At 34.7% G+C, this 24,883-nt stretch overlaps 1 protein-coding gene across 1 annotated transcript in view; it reads right to left on the bottom strand.

Annotated features, from left to right (window-relative positions):
• LOC107588363 (protein diaphanous homolog 1-like) overlaps positions 1-24,883 on the bottom strand; it is a 138,356-nt gene that overhangs the window by 84,495 nt on the left and 28,978 nt on the right. The window contains exons 4-16 of the mRNA XM_016276437.1: positions 24,029-24,130; positions 23,081-23,211; positions 22,923-23,006; positions 19,390-19,459; positions 19,166-19,305; positions 17,203-17,308; positions 17,010-17,120; positions 15,829-15,947; positions 14,448-14,564; positions 9,259-9,374; positions 7,379-7,443; positions 4,188-4,367; positions 674-1,264 (exon numbers count right to left, since the gene is read on the bottom strand). Coding sequence (XP_016131923.1) covers positions 674-1,264; positions 4,188-4,367; positions 7,379-7,443; positions 9,259-9,374; positions 14,448-14,564; positions 15,829-15,947; positions 17,010-17,120; positions 17,203-17,308; positions 19,166-19,305; positions 19,390-19,459; positions 22,923-23,006; positions 23,081-23,211; positions 24,029-24,130 — 1,932 coding nt within the window. The remainder of the gene's footprint in view (positions 1-673; positions 1,265-4,187; positions 4,368-7,378; positions 7,444-9,258; positions 9,375-14,447; positions 14,565-15,828; positions 15,948-17,009; positions 17,121-17,202; positions 17,309-19,165; positions 19,306-19,389; positions 19,460-22,922; positions 23,007-23,080; positions 23,212-24,028; positions 24,131-24,883) is intronic.

Below are 24,883 nucleotides of genomic sequence, written 5' to 3'. Positions count from 1 at the left end.
GGTATACGTTTAAAAAAATATATAATTATTAATAATATAATTTATTCATGTGCTTCATTGGAATATACTAGTGCTGTCAAACGATTAATTGCGATTAATCGCATCCGAAATAAAAGTTTTTGTTTACATAATATGTGTATACTGTGTATATTTATAATGTATATATAAATACACACACATGTATGTATATATTTAAGAAAATATGTTATGTTTATATATTAAATATACTGTATTTATGTATGATACAAAAATATAAGAATATAAATATATAAATGTATATACATGTTAATATTTTCAAAATATATACTGTGTGTGTGTGTATTTATATTTACACATAATAAATATACACAGGCATATATTATGTAAACAAAAACTTTTATTTTGGATGCGATTAATCGCTTGACAACACTAGAATTGATGAATTTACTTATTATCATCTTAATTTACTTAATATTTTTATGTAGCTTTTAAATCACTTTTTGATTTGTTCTATAAAAGTGTGCCAAGCCCGACTGTTTTTCATTTTTGTGCCCTTCTTCTCTAGAATCATTACCTAGTTTGAGCATTAAACAGCTGCAGCTAATTCTCTAATGGTCGTTAGACTAATAGTGACGCTGATGAGGAAAATGTACCGGCATTTATAGGAGGTGTAGACGTGTGGGAATATACACACCTTGCTCCAGTTGGCTCTCTTCAGCTGCACCTCAGGTTTGTAGTCTTTCTTAGGCTGGAGGCCGAAGGGCAGCTGAGGAACAGGAGGCGCCCATCCACCAAACCCGCCCGGAGGGGGCGGAGGCATCCCAGGACCGCCCATCGGAGGAGGCGGTGGAGGCATACCGGGCATCCCTGGCGGAGGAGGCGGAGGCGGTGGCATACCAGGTGCTCCAGGTAAAGGAGGAGGAGGAGGCGGCATTCCAGATGCGCCCGGTAAAGGCGGAGGAGGTGGGGGTGGTGGCATACCGGGTGCTCCAGGAAGAGGGGGTGGCGGAGGGGGTGGCGGCAGACCAGGTGCTCCAGGTAAAGGAGGTGGTGGAGGGGGCGGAGGCAGGCCAGGTGCTCCGGGCAGAGGTGGAGCAGGTGGTGGTGGGGGCACCGTCTGTCCTGGTAGAGGAGGTGGTGGGGGAGGAGGAGGGAGGTAGGCTCCAGCAGGACAAGGTGGAGGTGGCACCGAGGAAGCTGATTGGCTGGGGGGCAGAGCCACAGGCACATGTACGGTGATGACCTTCGCTTTGGCTTCTTTGAGATCTTCTGAGAGCTTCTCAATCTGAGAACCAGAAGAAACAAAGAGGTGCTCATAAACTTTGTTTAACTTTTTCCCCGCCAAACACGGACTTTTCCGGGTTTCCGCATTCTCGCTGTTATATACCAGGGGGCGCTATTACGCATCTCCTGAAAGAGTCTTGAATGTGCCGATCAAAAATATAGACCAGGAAGATGCAGAAACGAGCGATCTCATATGTATGCATGTAAAAAAATAATGCGATCATCAACACTAAGCACATATAAATGAAAACTGCCTAATGTTACAGAGTGAAATGTCAATCCAGGAAGTGGTAAAGGCCTGTGCAAGCTTTGGGAGTACTGATAGAAGCAATCTACTGCACCTTTGCTTTGATAATATTACTGAATATGACCCAGATGTAGTATTTGATACAAATGTGATTTTCTTTTTGCTCAAAATGTTGCTTTTTTTATTAAACCTACCAACATTCAAGTGTTCATAAAAAAAACAATGCTTGAAGCTAGAATAAAATTGATTTTTTTTTTTAAGTGGAGGGTAACTGATCTGTATTTTGTTGTATTGCATGTTCAGATATTCATACAACAAAATATTCTGGGGGGCCATGACACTTTAGTGAAAATCAGCAAAAACGCTGGTGGAGGCTGGCAACTTTTTTCAAAAATGCTGGCGGGGAAAGAGTTAAGAACAACACTTTGAAGCATTTCCACCGAATTAAAAAAAAAAAAAAAGTAAGTGCAAATTAATATATAAGCTCGCAATACTGAAAAAAAGTCAGAATTGCAAAATATAAACTCAGAATTCCAAGATGAAAATAATTTTGACTCTCACAATTTCAAGTTTATATCTCACAATTCTGATTTTTTGTTTTTTTCTCAGAAATTACATTTTACAATTCTTTTTTTTCCCACCACGAAAAAATAAAAATATTTGCAACTTTTTATTAATTGTGAACTTCTCACAACTGCAAGTTTATATCTTATGACTTTTCTTTTCAGAATCATAACTCACAATTGAGTTTATATCTTCCAATTCTGAGATTGTAACAATTCTGACTTTAAAAAAAACTCAGAATTAACTTCAACCTTTTAACCTTTTTTTATCCCACAGTGGAACCAGGCTTCCATATAATACAGCTCATGCTCTTTTGCTTAAAAAAAAGAAAAGAATGTTCAATGCTCAATATTAAATCAATGGTTTGGAGATGTATTTATTTATTTTAGATTTATTTTAATTATTTATTTTAATTATTTCCTCCAATAATCAAAAAATTGGATAAAGTGATGTTATTTCCTGTATTTTTAAATTTGATTTATTTTTTTTGTGTTCCACTGAAATTTACATTACATTTATAAATTTTATTCTGTAGTTTTTGAACTTCCATTTCCATCAAAACATTTATTAGCATCAATTTAACATGTTTTTTTGACAAAATAAAGTCACTCATCTCAATATAAACAAATCTTACACTATAACAGTGAAAAGAGATGCAATCTATCAAAAGCAAACACTATTTTAATTAAAAAAAATACTTAATGGATGAACATTTCTTTCTAAATACTTTTTTGCCCCACTGTGTATATATATATATATATATATTAGATATATATTAGATATTATAGATATATTATAGTAAATATATCAACTATTTTTATAATTCTTTTGATTATTCTATTAAATGATCGAATTGGATAAAGAATTAAGTCATTGGATAAAGTCATGTTATTTTTGTTGCGTTCCAATGTATAATTTTTTTAATCTGTAGTTTTGTTTAACTACAGTCTTGGATTATTTGACATATTTTGAGAAAACAGGGAACACAGAGGCACTCAAGAACATTAAAAACACTTTTTGACAAAATATAAAAGTCAGTTCTCTCTGTAACGATTCTTAGACCATAATTGGGTATTAGGGATTTGTTCAAATCACTATTTATTTAAGTGTGGCGTGTAAATTAGGTTATCGATAAAATTGTGACAATCAAGAACACCATAGCATGGCAGGCATTGCTCATGATTTCAGCATAAAATGTAAAATCTAGTTAACTGATGGAGGGAGAGAGACAGACAGACAGAAGAAGGTCAGGCCAGAGTTGGAAGCACATGAGGGAGTGTCTAAATTCATGTCTAATTAGCAGCATAATTTATTTACCCAGAACTTGGCAGAACTCATTAAAAATGACCAGCCTGCTAATGTCACATCAGAGAAAGAGAGAGAATCTGAAGTAGTTCACGGGGTTCTAGCTGAAGTTTCTGATGCTTGTTTATCTGTAGGTGGCGGGTTGGTTGAGCTCAGCAACTTCTCTCCGACTATATGTGGACGGACAGATGGAGCGTCCAAACATCTGAACTTCTGCTGACGGCTGTGCTTCATCTCTTTCCACTGTAATTATCTGGAGCGCCTCGGTGTTTGTTAGATAACCCACAAACATCAGTTCTGTCCGTCCTGTTCTATTAATATCTCTCCTTCTCTCACATTTGTTTACTCTCTTCTCTGTTCATACTTCTCTCTAGTCTCACAGAAACACAATCTGGTCGACTTTGCAGTTTATTCTGGTCAAGAACTGCCCACTTATTTATAGAGGAACATAGAGTCTCGTCTGGGTGCGTTACTGGAAAATGTGTGCTGAATTTGTTTTTGGATTCATTGAAGCAGACTGGTATTTAAAAACCTAACTTATTTTGCCACACTGCAGCTTTCTTAATATGTGGTGTCTTGTTTTTCAGACACATTTATTGATGAAGAAAAATAACTTATGATATTGACACATTTTCTGATAAATGGACAACAATTGAGTTTAAAACAATTAAATTAATAATGTTTAAAAAATAATACACAAAATAACATGACTTTAACCGATTAGTTGATTAACAGAATTTCTTTTAATTAAGACTTGCTATCTTAAGTCATTTTTTTCAAATAGATGTATGAATTTGTGAATCTGTACCTTCTCTTTGAGTTGGCTGATTTCTGACTGCAGGCCCTGGTTTTCGTTCTCCTGGTCATTCTTCTCTTTCCCCAGCTTCTCTTTCTCAGTGCTCAGATCCAGAACCTTCTGCTCGTAATCGGACTCCATCTTCTTCAGCTCCACCTGCAGCTCGTGACGGGCCATCAACTCTGCGTCCAGCTGCACAGAACAGAGCATCCATCATCAGAACAACATACATCTGCATAAACCACCGACCACAAAACACACATTTATGGCAAATAAAAGTGATTCAAGTGAAAACCTTTTGAATGGTTTGAGATCTGTACTTTTTTATGCTTATGAAAAGTCTCTTCTGCTCACCAAGACTACATTTATTTGATTAAAATTACAGTAAAACATTAATATTGTGAAATATTATTACAATTCAAAAGAACAGTTTTCTGTGTGAATACATAGCATCATTACTCCAGTCTTCAGTGTCACATGATCCTTCACAAATCATTCTAATATGCTGATTTGCTGCTCAAGGAACATTTCTTAATATTAACAATGTTTAAAACTTAATGCTGAGCACTGAACATTGATTTTTGTTTTTATTTAAGTGGATTAAAATTCAGTTTTTTCATGTTACTGACACCAAAGTTTTGAACAGTAGTGTATACTGTATAGGGCACTTAAAAAATAAATAATATGCTAAAAACATTTCAAACCGCAATATGCTACAGCACATCACATGATCTCATTACACTGCATGTTTAATTCTGTGCGCGTCATCCAGAAGGTCAAGCGCATCGCATGCAGAATCTCAAGTAGGGCAGTGTGTTTGTATACCGTGCCGAGTATATTCTGCAAAAACAGTTTGAATCCTCATTTGACCAAAGTGATATATTGTGTTATCAATAAACTCTCAGGTGACCCGTGTTTACACAGTGACCCTCAGTTTATCACTATAAAGGTGGATTGTTGTTGTTGTCAGCGCGGGCGACTCAGAGGACAGATTCAAGAACAAATCTGAGCCGAAATGGAGCCTCTGTGGATTTTAGTATTCACCTTACAAACTTCCACAAAATCTGTCCTTCTGCCTCACACAGACAGACGTTGACAATTTCCGGTGACATTGACGGCGGGTGTTTGCTAGCCAGACATGCAATTATGTGACAGCAGCGGAAATGGAAGGGTCACATGCGCGCTCACACACACACACACACACACACACACACTTTCTCCATGTGTTAGTATTGAGAGTTGTTTGCTGTCGCTATTCTGACGACACACTGCTATTACTCTGAATTAGAAAGGGAAGGAGGGGAAAAGAGAGAAAGAGGAAACACTCGCCTGACAAGCCCGATAGCACACACACTCACACAAATGAATAAGTAAAGCAGAGAGTATTGCAGTGTTTACATTATTTGAGCTCTGACAGAGAAACACACACACACACACACACACACACACACACACACACACACAAAAGGGAAAATCTCAGAATCTTAACAATAATGTGGAATTGTTACCACACACACACACACACACTTTCTCCATGTGTTAGTATTGAGAGTTGTTTGCTGTCGCTATTCTGACGACACACTGCTATTACTCTGAATTAGAAAGGGAAGGAGGGGAAAAGAGAGAAAGAGGAAACACTCGCCTGACAAGCCCGATAGCACACACACTCACACAAATGAATAAGTAAAGCAGAGAGTATTGCAGTGTTTACATTATTTGAGCTCTGACAGAGAAACACACACACACACACACACACACACACACACACACACACACAGAAGGGTAAATCTCAGAAACTTGACAATAATGTGTCATGGTTACATTGCACCCCCAAAAAAAAATATATATTTTACTTAAAAAAAATCTGTTTATAAAAGATTCACTGATTTATAAGTGATTTAAAATGTATTTTGTATTTTTATTTGCTGCAATTCCTTTCAGCTTATAAGTATCAAAATGCCAAATGTTATATATGTATATGTGTATATATGTGTGTGTGTGTGTGTGTGTGAAAGAGAGTGTATATAATATATATACACACACACACACATATATATGTATGAAACATGAAAAAAAAAAATCTGGTCGTATTACAGTAATGAAAAAGAAATTGTTTAATATTGAGAACTTAATTGCCTAATTGTCGTGAAAATAAAAATAAATTAATTTTCATTGCTATAATGTAAAAAATACATAACATTCATCGGTAACATTTATACATAATGGCAGAATTTGCTGCATTGTATTTAATTAATGATTTCCATTAAAATAATTTTAATCTTTATATAACATTGGTCAATTGTAATACAGTAAGAAAACATTGTATTACAGCAATGAGAGTCGAATAAGAATCATTAATAAGTTGCAAAGATTCAATTAAAATAAAACATCAGGATGAATTATGGTAATGAACATTTTTTAAGGTTAAATGTGTTTGTCATGAAAAAGAAATATCATGGTCATCATTAATGTCATGTGAAAAAAAAATAAACATATGTAATTTTTACCTGTAACATTTATCCATAATAGTAGAATTTGTTGCACAGCATTACATTTAATTTGTGGTGATAATTCAAAATTAATCAAAAACGTAATGAATGATATAAAATAATCCGCTTTTAAATTGCAATACAGTAGTAAAACACTGCATTACACTAATGAGAACGTAATTTGAGTAATTATTGAGAGGCACAAAAAAAATAAAGTAAAACATGGTAATGAGAATTCGAGGGTTAATTTTGCTTAACTCGTGGAAATAATGTCACAATGAAAAAAAAGTGCTTATAATAAGCTCTATTCTCTTTGATTTTTTTTTTTTTTTTGATTTGGGAGTGAAATATGACCCGGATATGTTTTTTTTTTGCATACATACACAACAGTACATGCATTCAGATAAAGGCGCACACACACACACACACACAGGGTAATTGTAGACTGTGTTTGGTAAGTTTAGAGGGAAGATGTCAGGAAGAGACAGGAAATCTCAGTTCTGCTCGTCTCACCTCCCAAATTACACATCTGTCAACTGACAGGCGCGCTGAGACAGCGGGGGGGCGTCTGGGAGCAGCGGCTGCATGTGTGTGTGTGTGTGTTTGCCGCAGTAGATCTGCTGATGTTGATCGATATTGGAGGGCCAGACAATGATTTAGTTGAAATCTGTGTCATTCTTCCAGACTCAAGCGTGTGTTTGTCCGAATCAATACCTTCTTTTCCAGCTCCGTGGCCTTAGCTTCACTCACTTCCACTTTGGTCTGATCAACCATGTTATCTAGAGAGAAAGAGAGACAGCCAGCGAGTGAATAGATGGTTTTAGAGGTGTGTGTGTGTAAAGTGCCCTTCACTGCGACGAGTCTCTTTTCCTCCTGTGATTCGTGCTCTGATTACTGAACGATCTAATTAAAATCTGCTGCTCGCTCCATCCCATCTCAAACTCACACTAAAATAAGAAACCCAAAAGCGTCTTTGAAATCACCACACAAAGGGCAGCATACATTTACTCATCTAAAGCTTCTGGAAAACTCTTCTGTGTCTGTTCTCAAGCCCTAAAGTCTCTCTAAACTCCAGATCAATATCACTCGCATATGTGGCGTTACAAACCAAAAAGAGTCTCAGGAAAGCGAACAAAGCTTAGTTTAACCGGCGAGTCAGCGAGAGGATCAGCGCTGACGTCAGCAGCCAATGGGAGGGGTTTCTGGTGAGATATGATAATGAGATCACAGGTGGCAGAGAGAATGGAAGTACAAGAGGAAGTATGCCAGCAAAATTTGAAGTACAAAGGAAAATGCATAAAGAAGTTCACAAGGAAGGAAATTTGAAAATGTACAGAAATAAACAGTATAGCATGCATGGAAGTTCATATGGAATTAAAGAGGAATGACAGGAAGGATGGAAGTGTGGAATGATGTTTGAAAGGAAGTTCAGGAGGAAGTACAAAAGGAAGTATGAAAGGAAGCATGGAAGTACAGAAGGAAGTTCTGAAGTACAGAGCTTGGTATGCATGAAAGTTCAAAGGGAAGTAAGGACGTGTAACAGGAGGGATGGAAGCGTAAAATGGAAAGATGGATGGTCTGAAAGGAAGAATGAAAGTTTGATAAGAGTAATGGAAATATGGAAGTAGAATGGGAGGGAGAACGTTTATAAGGAAAGATGAATGGAAGTAAGGAAGTTTGTATGGAAGGAAGTATAACAGGAAGGATGGAAGTATGGAAGGAAGTATAGAATGAAATCTGAAGGAATAAATGGAAGTAGGTAGGTTGGAAAGAAGTTCAAAAGGAAATAAGAAACTATGGATGTTTGTATGGAAAGTTTGAAAGGAAGGATAGAAGTACAGAATGATGTTTGAAAGGAAGTACAGTGTAAAGTATGCATGAAAGTTTATAAGTATGGAAGTATGACAGGAGGTATGGAAGTTAGTATGGAAGCAAGTATGAAAAGAAAATTCACAAGGAAGCTCAAAAGGAAAGATGAAAGGGCGAAGAAAGTTTCTAAATATTGAAGGTAGTATGGAAGGAAGAACGTAGTTTAGTTTAAGCAGAGGGAAGTACTGAATGAAAACTACATTGGGAAGTACAGAAGAAAAGGAAGAAGGAAATGTTAAAAATGTTTCAAATAGCTTAGAATCAGCATAAATCTGTTCATTGTGAAAACAATTACATTTATTCAATTGAAAGAGTGAACATGGTTAAAATATGGCTACGATTACTAATACAGACAACTGACAAATATGCATCACATTAGGTTTTTTAGTTTATGCTAAAATAGTCTAATCCAAACGGATGGACATTTTTCTAATTAAAATACACAAATCTTAGGCCTCAATATTTTTTCAGTGAACCTGGAGAAGCTTTAGCCCAAACAGCTAATGTGAGCCACACCACAGGCTGTCTCCGACAAATACTACACACTAATGACAAAATGAGCTTATTTTTATTAAATCCTAAAGAGCTGTTTGTGGAGCACTCTCAATGTCACGCCCGATTATTCTGGATGAGATTTGAGATGTTCTGATATTTTGTGGTTGATTCTGTACGCTGCCTCTCTGTGGCCAAATGTGGCATTACAGTGTCTTGTGTTAGTCTCTTACCTATCAGATGGCCCACGTCCAGATCAAACTTCCTGCATTTGAAGTCTGGATCACAGCCGTTCCGGTGCAGAACGATCTGAGCCGTACACTCATCGATGAGTTTATAGTACTGAGGCCTGAGGGACAAACAGAGACAGACAGACGTCAATCTGTGTTTGACTAGATTCTGAAGCCAAACAGAGATATCGAGAGGCGAGTTCATAAAATAAAATAAGAGATTTTCATCACACTGTTCGGCACAAGGTTGCACACACCAGCCATCCATGATGACCTCCAGTGAGCTTTCAAAATGAGACCCTGTTGACAATCTTATCCATCAAAACTGCATTATGACAACTAGAAATGCTGTCTAGGCAGGCGGCTCGCTAGTTTTGAAACGCAGCCCATATGGGATTGTGTGTGAGTGTGTAGTGAGATAAGATTTATATATGTGCATGCAAATTGCCCCGACCATGTGAATTACATAGTTTTAATACAACAAACTTAATGGGATGCATATTTGTCTGACTTACATGAAACAGGTAAAAAAAAAAAAAGATTTCTGCACTCAAAAATGAAAAAATAAAATAATAATCAAGGCACAGTTTATTAGCTATCTGTATTATTTAAATAATCATGCATTTAATCAAGTAGCTTAGAATCAACAACTCCTTATGAAAACAATTACATTTATTCAGTTGAAAAGGCTTATTATAGTTAACCATAAAAAAAGTTACTTAACATGATTGCAAGTCAAATATAAACACGTATTTTATGTCAGTTAGTTTCTGAGGCAACATTTCTCATTTTCTTTTAGTTTAAAAGATATTTAAAATATATATAAAAAACAAGCAATATGTATGAGATTGAAACCAATCAGTTTACTGATGATAAATATATAAACCTGGTTACTATGTATTTAAAGCACATTTAGTTTATGAGTGCTACTACAAAAAATGTAACCCTGACAAATATGCATCACATTAAGTTTATTAGTTAATGTATTATGTGTAATCCAAATGGATGGACATTCCAATAAATAAATCTTAAATTCAGGTCTAAATATTTTTCGATTGTTTTTGAGTGTGTGAGAGAGAGAGAGTGAAGATAGGTGACATCTTCGTGTTTGTGTGTGTGTGTGTGATGGTTTGATATTTGAGAGGTTTTCCAGACAGTCCATTTGTGAGAAATCTGCCATCTTGACCTGGTGTGAAACGAACTCGATACATTCTTCATTTTTCTTTTTCCCTTTATTTGCCCTCTTTTCTCTCCCTCCCTTCCCTCCATCAAACTCCCGGTTTCTTCGGTGGAGCGAGAGAGACCCCAAGTGTCTGTAAGAAAGCGCAGCCGCTCGTTTTCGTTCAACCAGGGGCTTTTGGAGAAATCAGAATAATCCTAATTAATTCTCTCTCCTCAGTGATTAAAGTGGTGAAATGAGAGTTTGTTTGTGGGCAGACGGGCCGCTCGGGGATTTGAGCTGCGGTTATTTTTGGAGGATAATTATATGGAGGCGTCGTCACTTTCTGCCGTGTGTCAGCACATTAATCGCTGCAGAGAAACTCGCATGAAACAATTCTGCTGATGGCAGCAGAGAAAGACCTGCAATCCGCTCCATCTCGCACTTCTGTTGCGCTGCTCCTTTCTCAAAACTCATTTACCTCCTTACGAGACGTTCACAACATTTATTGCACTTCTCTGCTCATAATCTGCAATTAAATGGTTAGTTCAGCTAATACTTCAGCATTATTTAATCATTTCATGTTCTCCATGAGGTCTCATACTCCAAAAAAGGACCTAAGAGTGACTCGTGCTCTATATTTCATGTCTTCAAGTCATACAACAGTAACTCAAAGATAATCAAATCTCACTCACTCCGCCACATTCAAACTCGGCACAAATATTCAAGCTTGTGAATAACTTGCATTTGGGTCTGTTTCTCACTCAAAACTATCCTAAGACCTGGACTATAGTCAAACAGGCTTCTGTTAGCTTTTTTGAAAAGCTTAGACAAGTTTAGAATATAGCCAAGTACTCCGTTTCTGCAGTGTGCAGTATGCACACTGTGCGCAATATGTGAATTTTCAGTTTTCATGAAAAACCCAAACAATCTACGACAAATATTTGATAAAATTAGCCATGATTTTTTAAACATCATCGTCACTCATTATTTGTTCGGAGATCAGAGCTGCACAATTCTGGATTTTTTTTTTCATTTTTATTAGTATTATTATTATTATTATTAATAATAATAATAATAATTTATATATTTTTTAATAGAGATCATGATTCCCTTCTCAATAGACTACTAAAATGTAATGTTATTTACTAGAAGTTGATAAAATGTTGCTGCAGTCTATTAAAACATCTATTTTTTATTTATTGATTATTAATCACAATTCAAAACAGTTTGAATGAATGATACAATGACTCGCTCATTACTGGGTGAATCAGTGTTTTTGAATGAAACTCTTGAATGGTTAAATAACATTAATTGTTTAAGTAATTTGTCTCCACCTACTGGCCTAACGATGTAATGGTACAATATGTATTTGAAGCACTAAGTTACTTTCAAAAGGTGTTTAACAAAAGTTTAATAGTCATAGCTGAATTGTGGTCATTTAGGAATAAGTTTGCATAAGTGTTCAAATCAAGATCACAAACCTAACAATAATTCGTGAAGCTCTACTTGAAATTAAATTAAAAATGCAAGCTATTTTATTCATGAATTACACTTGCAGTGTACTGAAAACGTATACTACAGTACTATTTGAAAATTTGTTTCATATCGCATACTATTCCACATACTTAAAAAATAGTATACAGTATATACTGTGCAGTACACTAGCATTCTATTCCAAACATTACACACACACACACACACAGGCTCAGGACAGAAACAGGCTCTCCAATTTCCTGCCTGTCGGATCACATTGAGCAGACAAGGAACAAGCAACAAGTCTGACATCCTGAAAGCGTTTACAAACCATCACACACACACACACACACACACACACATCTCCATCTGTCCATGTATTTGCACACTCCCACCAGCTCTTCTCTGCTGTGTATGTGTGTGTGTGTGTGTGAAAGGCTGTTTTAAGAGAGAATAAGAGTGTGTGTGGGAGACTTTAGACGTGCAGGTTAGAGAAACAGAATTGAAAGAAATATGTCTTTTCTCCACTGCAATCATTTCTCTGCCAAGAAAACCTTTAAATGCACCGACGTGTGTGTGTGTGTGTGTGTGTACATGCTTGTGTGTGTCTGCTAGTTAATTGAAGCGGGGGTGTCATACAGTGGCTGGGTTCTTATTCAGAGCTGGTCGCCGACGGCAACCGCATCCGCCTCCTGCTGCCCATCAATCAAACGTCTCCTCGTCTCTGATGGCATCCATCTCTCCGGTTTCTCTCATTTATCCATAAACTCAAACTCACTCATGAGAATAACTACGATCTTGTCTCTTAAAGGGACAGTTCAGCCAAAATTCATAATTCTGCCTCTATTTAGTCACCCTTATTTTGTTCCAAACCTGTAAGACTTTTTTCTTTTGTGTTACATAAAAGGCTAATTGAAAAGACTGCACTGGTTTGCTCTTTTTATGCTGTTATACTGAATAGAGACTGAGGTAAAAGCATCAGAACAGCAGTCCATATGACTCACGCAGTGAAACAGAATATAATATAGGTTATAATTACTGAAAATCTGTACCTCCAGTGAGAAGTAATTGGATTGATCTGGTTTTCACTAATTCAATGATCTAATTCACAACCAAATCAACAGATTCACTGTTGATTTAAAAGATTAAAATCAAACGAAAATACTTTTGCAAATCGGACATCAGTACTTATGAAAGAATAATTTTTCTTTGAATAACAGCTTAATGTTGGTCAGTTCCTCACATAAAGCTATCATATGACTTCAGAAGATGTGTAATATAGGACCAGGGTTGTACAAAATATATTTTTTAATGCTTTTGCATACTTTTTTGAGGCTTAAAAGGTTTCTGTTCATTGTAATTGCATACGAAACAAGTCTTTTTCTTCTTTTATGTTCCACAGAAGTCAGTCATACAGGTTTGGAGAAACAAAAGGTTGTTGTTGTTAACCAGAACTAAAATGACTGAAAATCATTTTCACTCAATAAAATAAAATATAAAATTAAAAATAAATTAAAATAAAACTTAACAAAAATTAGAAATGCTATCTGACTGAAATAATTTGAAATTGAAGTACTAAAATTACTAAAACTGAATTACAATAAATTAAAGCTAAATAGAAATGTCCAAAATCACATACAATTCATATTTAAAATGGAAATATAAAAACAGAAAACTAAAATAGAAATAAATACTATAATAGCATATAAATAATACTGTGACAGAATTTTTATTTTTGGGTGAGCTATCGCTTGAAATAATTCCTGGTCCACGTTCACAGTCAGTGTTTGGGATTCACTGTATTTGCAATGAGATGTGACTCTGAAATTGTCACGTACACACACAACGGGAACAGATCCAATAATGTCTGTACAGACGGGACAATGAAATCATTCCTCTTCTCTAACTCAGTTACACTCATAACCACAGCAACAGTTAACCCAAATGAAGACATTAGCTCTGTTCCACAACCTAGTGACCCACCTACAGAAAGTCAAGTCATCGCTGGCCACTTACAGACTGCTGGATTCAGTAAATAGTAGAATTACACAACCTTCCAAGATGCCTTGCTTTGATTAAATTAATCCTTCATGAGGAAGACAATCCCTGAGAACAGTACAGTTATTATCTAAGATAGTTAATGAAGAGAGAAAAGCGTTCATTATATTCCTTTCATTTATTATTTTGCCTATGTAGACAGCAGACAGATAGGGAGCGCACTGGACTTTTGTATTGCGTCTGACCCCTGTGTGTTCTGTCTGGTTGTGCTTTTTTATTCAATTCAGGTTTTTGTCCAAAGTTTTGACAGGTGTTTTTCTTGCTCTGCAAGCACACAATAACATCACTTTCTGACATTTCTCATAAGCTGAGAGCAGTTGACAGCTGTAACATCAGTGATTGACAGTCAAATAACCTCTCAAGCTCACGCTTGTATATGCATGTCAAGTTGTCAGCCACAGTTTCATCAATATAGCACGCATCAGCTAGCTCAAAATTCATTTGTGAAGTTTTCCGACAGGGTTAAAGGTCACTGCAGGGTGAAGGTGAGCGCTCGTACCTGGCCATGTAGTCGGTTCGCACCAGTAGCAGGTGCTGCATCAGAGACAGGAAGAGAGGTTCAGTTTTAGAGTCCTTCACCGTGTTCATCAAGATCTGGAAGACTTCAGTCACATCAGTGACAACAGAGTTAAAGAACAACAACAAAAACATTTGATGTAGTTTACTTTCCATAACTGAAAATACATCTGTCCAGTGTTCTTACTATTGGTAACTAAAACCAAACCTATTTAAGAAAAAAAAAATCCTAATAGACAATAAAATATAAAATAATATATTTGATGAGGGAATTCATCTAAATGAAAATTAGAAAAGTTCCCTGGGGTATTAACTTGCGTCTCAGTAAGTCTCAAGTACTAAAATCATTTGACAATCTAAAACTTAATTAAAAACCCTTTAGAAATATTTTTTAAAACAAATGATTAAAAATGGCAAAAGCACATAAAATTAACCGGAAATATAAAAATGAATTATAAAAAATAACACCTGCAGTGAATATTACATGAATATAATATATTTCATTCAGCTCTACTGTGATCATTTCTAAGACTATAAAATGCAACTTTCAAATCAATATTTCGATTAAACTGTACTTTTTTCTCTCTTGCTGTTCATCTTTTGCGGAAAAACACACAAGATCCAGCTTAGACTTCCTGATGTCACCTGGTGGACAAAGCCTGAAAAATCAGATTTAAAAATCTACTAAAAAAAAGGCTATTTATTCTGCATCTCAGTGTATTTTGTATTTATAGCCCACTTCCAATGATAATCGAGGCTTCTTGCACAAAACCAGTCATATTTTCATTTCCTCACTGACAATAAAACAAGACTGTTTTGTTAATTTTATTTTGCTACTGTGCAGTGTTTCCCCTGCCATTATTTTAGTAACGGTCACGTAACAGACTGCTACTACTAAAATTATTAAAACCTTATTTTTAAGGAATAAGCATTCAATATTTCTTCAATGTTTTAATTGTAGTATTAAATGACCTTTATTTTCCAAAAAATTTAATTTGTTTAATTTTCATTACTTAAATGAAGGGGAAACACTAATGTGCCTTCTAAATGTAAATGACCTCTGTTATGAAACGTCTTCAAACGGGAAAAGAACGTGCTTTTTTTTAGTTTTTTTAAAGAGTAAGGCTAAATCCTGTATTTTGTGATATGAGCCTCTATAGTGTAAAATATGAGCTGAAGGATCGCCTCAGCTTGTAATAATGATTCTGCACTTTTGAGACACCAGGTGGCCAGTTTCTGAGCTACAATCAAATCCAATACAATATTAAATCAACAGCCTAAATAATACATCTACAAAGCCCAGCATTGAATCCAAAGCTCTTCAAAGGTGTCTTCGACAGATTAAAGTCAGCAGTAAAGGATATTCCATCTCAAGACGAACGTCGTCCAACCGGGAGCGAAGATCTTCAGAGTCATCATCAGCTTGTTCTTCAAACACCTGCAACTGAACCTTGAGCTCCTCGTTCTCTATCGACCTCACCTCCTACACACACAAACACAGAATCTAAGTCAAACTGAAATTAATTGTGCCATTATATAAATTAGTGATGAGTTAGACAGTAACAAGTTGGGATGAACTTCAAGTGAAAACACTAAATGATTGTTGGTCATGTTGTATTGCACATGTGCATATACAATATAATTGAGATACTAATATAGTTTATTAGTATTTTAAATTTTTCTTTTTATATTTCCCGTTTTCATTTTAATTTCAATGTTTTAGTAACTTTGTTGTGTGCTTTTGTCATTTTTATAAGTTTTAAGCTTATATAGTTTCAATTTTTTTTTCAGTTTTAGTTGTTTTTGTACAAGTTCAACTAAATGAAAATGTCTGCATTGGAAACTAGCTAAAATTAAATATGTTTCTTATATATTTTATTTCTGTTGATATGAATGTATGCATGTATGCGTGTACTTATTTTTTTATTAATTAATTTATTTTAACGGTTTTAATTTTAGTTGCAGTTCACTGTAACATCCCTGACGAGAGCTGAGACATAAAACACTGTCAGATCCAGAGTTATTATCATTACCTAAAACTAATACCATTAAAAAAAAATAATAATAATAATAATAAAATAACATTTACATTAACCAAAATAAAAAGTATATACAAAGATTTTTTTCACCTAGCTGCCAAAACATTTATCATTTTAAATGAGTTTAAATTTATGTACTAAATAACTTAAGTTAAAACTGAAATAAAATTCAATAAAAACTATATAGACATTAAAACAAATCTACTAAAAACGACAACATTTAAATTCAAAATTCAATTTAAATTCAAAATATTAATTAAAACTAGAATAGTATCTCAATGATACTAAAATAACATCTGATTTATTCTACAAAGCCGATTCATTGATTCATTTGAGTTTCTGCACTTTTTTTATTTTCTGCACAGAGATAAAATTATAATTACAGTAATGCAAACACATCATTGAAAGTCCTTGTAATATTTTATAAAGACAACATTGCTATTCATTTTTAGTAGTATTCAACTGCATGTCAGTTTTTGGGCGTGCTGTGTTTTGTGTTTGAGGACCTTCAGCAGGTCTTTGAGTCCCAGTCTCATGAGCTCTGATCTCAGGTGGATCCTGAAGTCCAGCTCCTCCACTCGACTGATGAGAGCGTTGATCAGCTGCATACAGCCGGCCTGCACACACACACACACACATCAGTGAAATGACATCCCATCAGCAGCCTGTGTTCCGGAGTGTCACGTGCGGGTGTTTTACCTTGAGCGTGATGGAGTTTTTATGCATGCCGGACAGCAGCGGCTGGAACCTCTCGATCTCCTGCTCCTCAGCCTGCTCAGTGATGCACTCCAGAACTCGCTCATGACTGAAACACACGCAAAGCATAATAAGAGACTCTGTGGATAATTTAAAGCGGAATCTGTTGAGGTTTGTCTTCAACTGCTCTAGCACTTACATCTCATTTGTGCTTGTTTTTATACATGTGAAATGATTGCTCATTTTTGGTGGCATTTTTTTTTTTACTGAACGCAAGTCAGAATGATATTTGAGAGCTTTGGGAAGATTTTTAGTTAACAGAGTGAAACAAGTGTTTATAAAAGTTTTGTTTTGCTTTTATTTTTAATATTTCTTTATTAAGTTTGACATTCTGAATATCAAAATCACATTACTTTTTGTATATCATTTATTTTTAATAAAATATTTTTATTTTTTTATTAAGTTTGACATTATTAATATGAAAATCACATTATTTTTTACAGTACACCATTTAACAGTGTTCATGAAAACTAATATATATTGACAATTTATACAAGCTAATATGTTATTACAATTTCTTGTTACATTGTGTAATGACTTAATGCCTACTTAGGGCTGTAACATAAATTATGTTATAGTATTTATTTATATTTTGAATGAGGTTTTTATATTTATGTTTTTCATTTTCATTTTAGTTTGTTACTTTTGTGTGTGGTTTTGTCATTTGTAATTTTTCTATATATTTCTATATACCTTTTAATTTATTTCCGTGATTGTAGCACTTAAATTGATTTCAGTTCACAGTTTTTTTTATCTAATATTTGTATTTTATTTTATTTCAGCTTTACTTCAAATACAAAACAAATACAGAAAATCTCAGTCAGCTAAAACCTACCATGATAAAATGTTAATGAGATAAAAAAATTCAAATTATATATATATATTTATTAGGGATGTGCATCTCATGACTCGGGCCGATACGATATGCATCTCGATGCATAGCCAACGATACAATACATTAAAGATACATATGAAGCAGCTACTGATGCGATGCGATACGATACGATACGATTCACCCCGGTCACGATGCAGTGCGATCCGATTCCGATTCGATTCGATTCAATGCAATATGATGCAATGGAGAAAATATGATCACTTTTAATGCCTCGAGGTCTGTTTCATAAAACAAGTTAACCAAATAAGCATGGCTTCTTTCAGTTAGTCTGACTCATTGTCAAATTATTTGGTTCCATAAAGCAAATTTAACATAGGCATAGATCAAGCTTAGTCACTGTGGCAACTTATGCTGGGAAACTAACCTGGTCTAAAGCAGTTTAACTGTCAGGCTAAGCTAAGCTCCTCTACTGACCAATAAGAACATAATGATATTACCACCACTGTCTCACATACTATTATTTGACTTATTTTTTTGTTGGCACACTTTTTAAACCGATCCATCACATCGTTAACTTTTTATGCCGATGCACCGAGTGAATCGGGGAATCTTCCCATCCCTAATATATATATATATATATATACACACACACAGACAAATAATTTTAAATGACAAAAACAACAATACTACTAAAATATTAACTACAATTAAAATGAAAAGAAAATATAACAATATAATGGAAAATATATATACAAATATATAATAAATAATATATCATTTTTAAACAAAATACTAGTTTTATTTGTGGAATATTTATTTGTGCAAATCTATTGTCTTACATCTCTACAAGTTACAATGAAGTAAATAGTAATCAATAGTGGTAAATAGTGACAGTATTAAGGTTTTAATTGGTCCCACAGCACTGTTGCTATGGTAACTTCCTCAGGTGAACATGATTTCTGTTCTTGGGCATCTAATTGGCACTTGATGAGCTTGTATGGCTATTGAAATGCCCTTTGAATACACTGCTGAGTTTGTGAACACAGCTTCTGCTTTCAGCTTCACACTCACGTGTTTCCTGGATGCTCGAGGATACAGATGGCAGACAGCAGTTTGACTACATCCACCATCATGTGCGGGACGTTTGGATTGATGGATCGGACAAGGAGAGGGATTCCTTCTTCTGATGTCAGCATAGCTTTGAGACCGTGCTGAGAGAGACAGACAGATGGAGAGAGACATTAAGAAGAGTTTCCACGGTCTATGTTACAGTATGAGCTCAGATCTGCTCTGACCTTGTTGTTCATGAACGCTTTGAGACATCGAATTATCTCATGTTGACATTTTACACCAATCCCAGCATTCCTGTAAGAAACAGAGTGAGAGAGATAAATGCAAACATCATGCTTGAGGTGCATTTTAAAATCATTTGCATATTATAACATGGATTGTTGTGATCCTGGATGCGAATTGGCCAATACTTTAACATTATATACAAGTATAAAAATACTAACCCTGTAAATTCTACTGTATTATATACAATGAGCAAATTTCTAAAGCCTCTAAATCAGTGTTTCCCAACCTTTTTATAGTCGCGGCACCCTTTGGAAATTTTAACAAACTTGTGGCACCCTACAAAATAAATTGTCACAATATTTGAATTTCTAACTTCGATATGATAATTTGAAAAGTACAGATATTCGGTACAACAGGGAAGAACTGCAGAATATAATGTCATACAGATATTTTTAATATTATTAAAAAAAATGTTGTCCATCAATGGTGTCAATCAGTAAGCTAATTTCTAATGAAGAGACTAATTTATATGACAGATTTTAATGTAGGCTTTTATACATATGTAAACATTATTTAATTACCATTATAACTAGCTATCTCACAAATTTTTGCTCACTGTGGGGTAATTTTGGTGCAGTAGCACGAGATAGCTTGATTTCAAACTTTGAATTGAATAAAAAATAACAAATAAGCAGTCAGTAATAAAGTAAGAACAAATAAAGAAATTAATAATGATAGCACAAATAAAAAATAACGACAGGCTTTCGAATTAAATAAACTGCTTTTTAGTTTTTCAGGTAGGACTAAGAATAGGGGTAAGATATTAAACTTTTTTTTTTTAACCAATTATCCAAATAATGTTTAGTCCTAGAAAGCTGTTATTATCAGAACACGTGAGCATAACATAACGGTTAGCAGATCAATGAATGAGAGGGCAGCGTTACCAGAGTTGCCCATATACCACACCATGTTACAACACAGTAGGGCTATTGCAGACAGAAACAATACTGTACTACATCGATGTTTCCTGTCAGCTCGATTTTTGAGTGGACTTTGCTGTTCCGATGAGCATGAACGGTATACGAGTGGAGCGACTGAGCGGAGCGCACACGGATAGAGCGGGATAACACGCAGAGAGTCACACCACGTGAAAGTGAAACCCGAGCGGTGAACTAATTTTCGGCAGCCGAAATTTTGATGCATCTCTAATTATTGGCGACATCAGAAATGTATATTATATAATAGATGCTTTTTTGGACATTTTAGCAATTTAAAAATATTAAAAAATTATTTTTTTACACTGCACCCCTGCTCTCGACAGACGGCACCCCGGTTGGGAAACACTGCTCTAAATGATCAACATGATCAAAACTTTGCTGTTGCTGAAGTTGCAACTTTACTTGATTACCCAAACATAATTTTTTTGAAAAATCAGTATCAAATGTGACATCAGGCTTTTGAAGAACGTTTATTTGTTCATCTCTCAATAATCATTATATTGCATTAATCATCAAACTACTGTAAGCATTTAAATATAATCATAAGACATATTATTGGAGATATGGAGTGACGATTGATATTTATATAATTTTATGTAAGTATCTGCTATACTGTTATAAAGATCTCACTGATTTACATTATTACAATCAGAATTGTATACTTTTTGTCCACACAAATATCAGCATCTGCACTAAATTGCATATTTTTGCTCTGTTTGAGTCTGTCTTTTATGTTTTATGTTTTCCCACCATATTCTCACTATATCAGACTATATGAGCCATAAAAGCCTGATGTGTCAAATAAGATACTCAACACATATGCATTTTTTTTTAGATTTGTTTTAATATTTTGTCTAAAGGTTCAATAAGCCATTCAATAAAAATAATGATTTCATATGTCAGGCTTTACAGGGTTACGTGTCTAAACGAACCCTTTAGTCATGACTAGAGGTCGACCAATAGTGGATTTTGCCGATACCGATAGCTAGGTTGGACCACACTGGCCGATACCGATTAATTAACCGATAGTTTTAAAATTCATACTGAACAAAAACTAAAATAGTGCTTTATTAACAAAAACAGTACTGAACCATACTAGTAGTAGTAGTAAAATAAATAATAATAATAGTAAATGTTGAAATTAACACTCTAACAAGGAACAATACTTACACAGCTTTTATTAATCTTAATGCTACAAATGGACTCTTATTTTAAAGTGTTATCATTTAGCAATGGACGCAACTCGGAAAACTATCGGCATGGATTTTTGTCGATAACCGATAGTTCCAGCAATCAACTAACGGTGCCGATTAATCGGCAAAAGCGATACATCAGTCGACCTCTAGTCATGACTATAATTACAATGGCATCTTAAGATTATATTGCAGCTCTAAATGTGAATGAAATATTGTTTCATATTTTGTTGAATGAAATATTGTAAAAGTAGTCAAAACTTTCCTTCAATACAGAATCACTCTTATATAAGATACATCTAGAAAATGAATGTGTGAGTGAGTGAGTGAGTGTGTGAGTGTGTGTGTGTGTGTGTGTGTGAGTGTGTATTGTATTTATGTCATACAAAGGTTCTTCTCTCTCGTCTTGAAGTTTCTTGAGGAATGTCAGAAGCAAAGCCAAACCCTCGGCTCCAAACGTCTGGACCCAACTGAAACACACAAACAACGATTAGCTGATATCAGACACATAGAGACACTTCACTGTAAGTGTGTGTGTGTGTACCTGACGGGGTTGTTGTTTAATGACACACGCAGTGACTCCAGGCAGCTCAGTAACTGTGTGTCTCTCAGATCGGTCTTCAGCTCCTGGATGTATATCAGCGCTGACTTCGAGCTCTCCTTCTGACTCTTACCCTAAAACACACAGAGAGTCAAAGAAGTTTACAGGATGATCAGGTCACTCGCCTGTAATGATGCTACAAAGCCTCATACTGCACATCAACGCTGCTGATTAAATGTGTTTTAGTGTCACATGATCCTTCAGGAATCATTCTAATTTGCTGATTTTCTGCTCAAGAAACATTTCTGATTATTATCAGTGTTGAAAACAGTTGTGCTGCTTCATATTTTTGTATAAACTGACATTTTTTCAGGACTTTCAGGATTGACAGTTCAAAAGAACAGCATTTATTTGAAATCAGAATGTTTTGTAACATTTATGCTTTTACGGTCACTTTGAATGAAAGTATTAACACTATTCCCATTTCAAAAGGACAATTTAGACACTACAACACACACATATTTATAGTGAATTTCATATTTCTACATCAAATATCATATCTCTAAGTCAAACTAAACTAAAAGTAAAGTTTAAAATAAATACATACATGTGTGTGTATTTTATCTGTGTCTGGTCTGACTGGGTCAATATTACACAGGTAAAAGTAGTCAAAACTTTCCTTCAATACAGAATCACTCTTATATAAGATACATCTAGAAAATGAATGTGTGAGTGAGTGAGTGAGTGTGTGAGTGTGTGTGTGTGTGTGTGTGTGAGTGTGTATTGTATTTATGTCATACAAAGGTTCTTCTCTCTCGTCTTGAAGTTTCTTGAGGAATGTCAGAAGCAAAGCCAAACCCTCGGCTCCAAACGTCTGGACCCAACTGAAACACACAAACAACGATTAGCTGATATCAGACACATAGAGACACTTCACTGTAAGTGTGTGTGTGTGTACCTGACGGGGTTGTTGTTTAATGACACACGCAGTGACTCCAGGCAGCTCAGTAACTGTGTGTCTCTCAGATCGGTCTTCAGCTCCTGGATGTATATCAGCGCTGACTTCGAGCTCTCCTTCTGACTCTTACCCTAAAACACACAGAGAGTCAAAGAAGTTTACAGGATGATCAGGTCACTCGCCTGTAATGATGCTACAAAGCCTCATACTGCACATCAACGCTGCTGATTAAATGTGTTTTAGTGTCACATGATCCTTCAGGAATCATTCTAATTTGCTGATTTTCTGCTCAAGAAACATTTCTGATTATTATCAGTGTTGAAAACAGTTGTGCTGCTTCATATTTTTGTATAAACTGACATTTTTTCAGGACTTTCAGGATTGACAGTTCAAAAGAACAGCATTTATTTGAAATCAGAATGTTTTGTAACATTTATGCTTTTACGGTCACTTTGAATGAAAGTATTAACACTATTCCCATTTCAAAAGGACAATTTAGACACTACAACACACACATATTTATAGTGAATTTCATATTTCTACATCAAATATCATATCTCTAAGTCAAACTAAACTAAAAGTAAAGTTTAAAATAAATACATACATGTGTGTGTATTTTATCTGTGTCTGGTCTGACTGGGTCAATATTACACAGGTAAAAAGATTCAATAAAATGTATCCTAGTAAAACTAGTCCTGTGGCAGCACTAAGAAAGCAGATTCTGATCCAGAGCTGCAGTGTTCTCTCTGACATCTGCAGAGAAATCTGAAGCACATCCTGTGAGTGTGACAGGAAGAGCACCTGATCATGTTCAGCACCTCTGAGACTCACTGATGAATTCAGATTCAGACAGAACGTCTGTGTGTTTACAGCAGAGGTGTTGATTCAGTCAATTCAAACTAAACTCTGACAGACAGACAGATGGACAGATGTTGTGTGTGTTCTTACAGCATTGGAGGTGTGCAGGTACTGAGACACCATCTCTCTCTTGATGACGATATCCTTCTGCCTCAGCGGCCGCTGCTTCTCCTCATTCAGATTCATATCCACCTACAGACAGAGAGAGACGATTTTGTGAAGGAAAACAGAGAAAATATTGCTTTTAATTCATACTACCTTTTAATTGTTTGTTATTTTATTTTAAATAAATTAATAGATCCAAACAAAATGGGTATTTATCATGAATATCAATTTAATAATTTCATTTTTTTTTTAAATAATGTATTTTTATCATGAAAAATATTATATTTATGAGATTAATATTTGTATTATTATATTTATATTAAATATTGTTTTTAATACCACTAGTTTTATGGTTTTTCATATTTTTTAAATATCCCACAACATTAGTGTGTTGTTAGTCATGAATTATGAATTTATAATTAATATTATTTAATTCAATTAACTTTTAGCATGAAATGATTAATTGTTATTTAATTCATATTACAATTCTTTTAAATAAATAAATAAATAGATGTTTTAATAAATAGAGAACTAAAATGTGTGTTAATGAATGTATGTTTATATATATATATTTTTTTTTTTTAGATTAATAATTTTATACTATGAAAGTGTGCCGTGGTATAAAATTATGACAATTCATTTTTATTTTTATGAATTAACAAGTTCGACCAAAAAGTGTGCTTACTGCTTATCATCAATATAATTTCTTGGATATTTTATCATTTATGTATGTTTCATTATTATTTTTTATTTTTTATAAATTAGCGTTACGTATATTTTAAACCAGGCACACAAACAAACAAATACATACATATTCAAATTAATCAGAAATGAAAACGG

This window comes from Sinocyclocheilus grahami, unplaced genomic scaffold (assembly GCF_001515645.1).
Source record: "Sinocyclocheilus grahami isolate Dianchi unplaced genomic scaffold, SAMN03320097.WGS_v1.1 scaffold102.1, whole genome shotgun sequence".
Lineage (NCBI taxonomy): Eukaryota > Metazoa > Chordata > Actinopteri > Cypriniformes > Cyprinidae > Sinocyclocheilus > Sinocyclocheilus grahami.
This window is presented reverse-complemented; position numbering and strand designations above follow the sequence as displayed.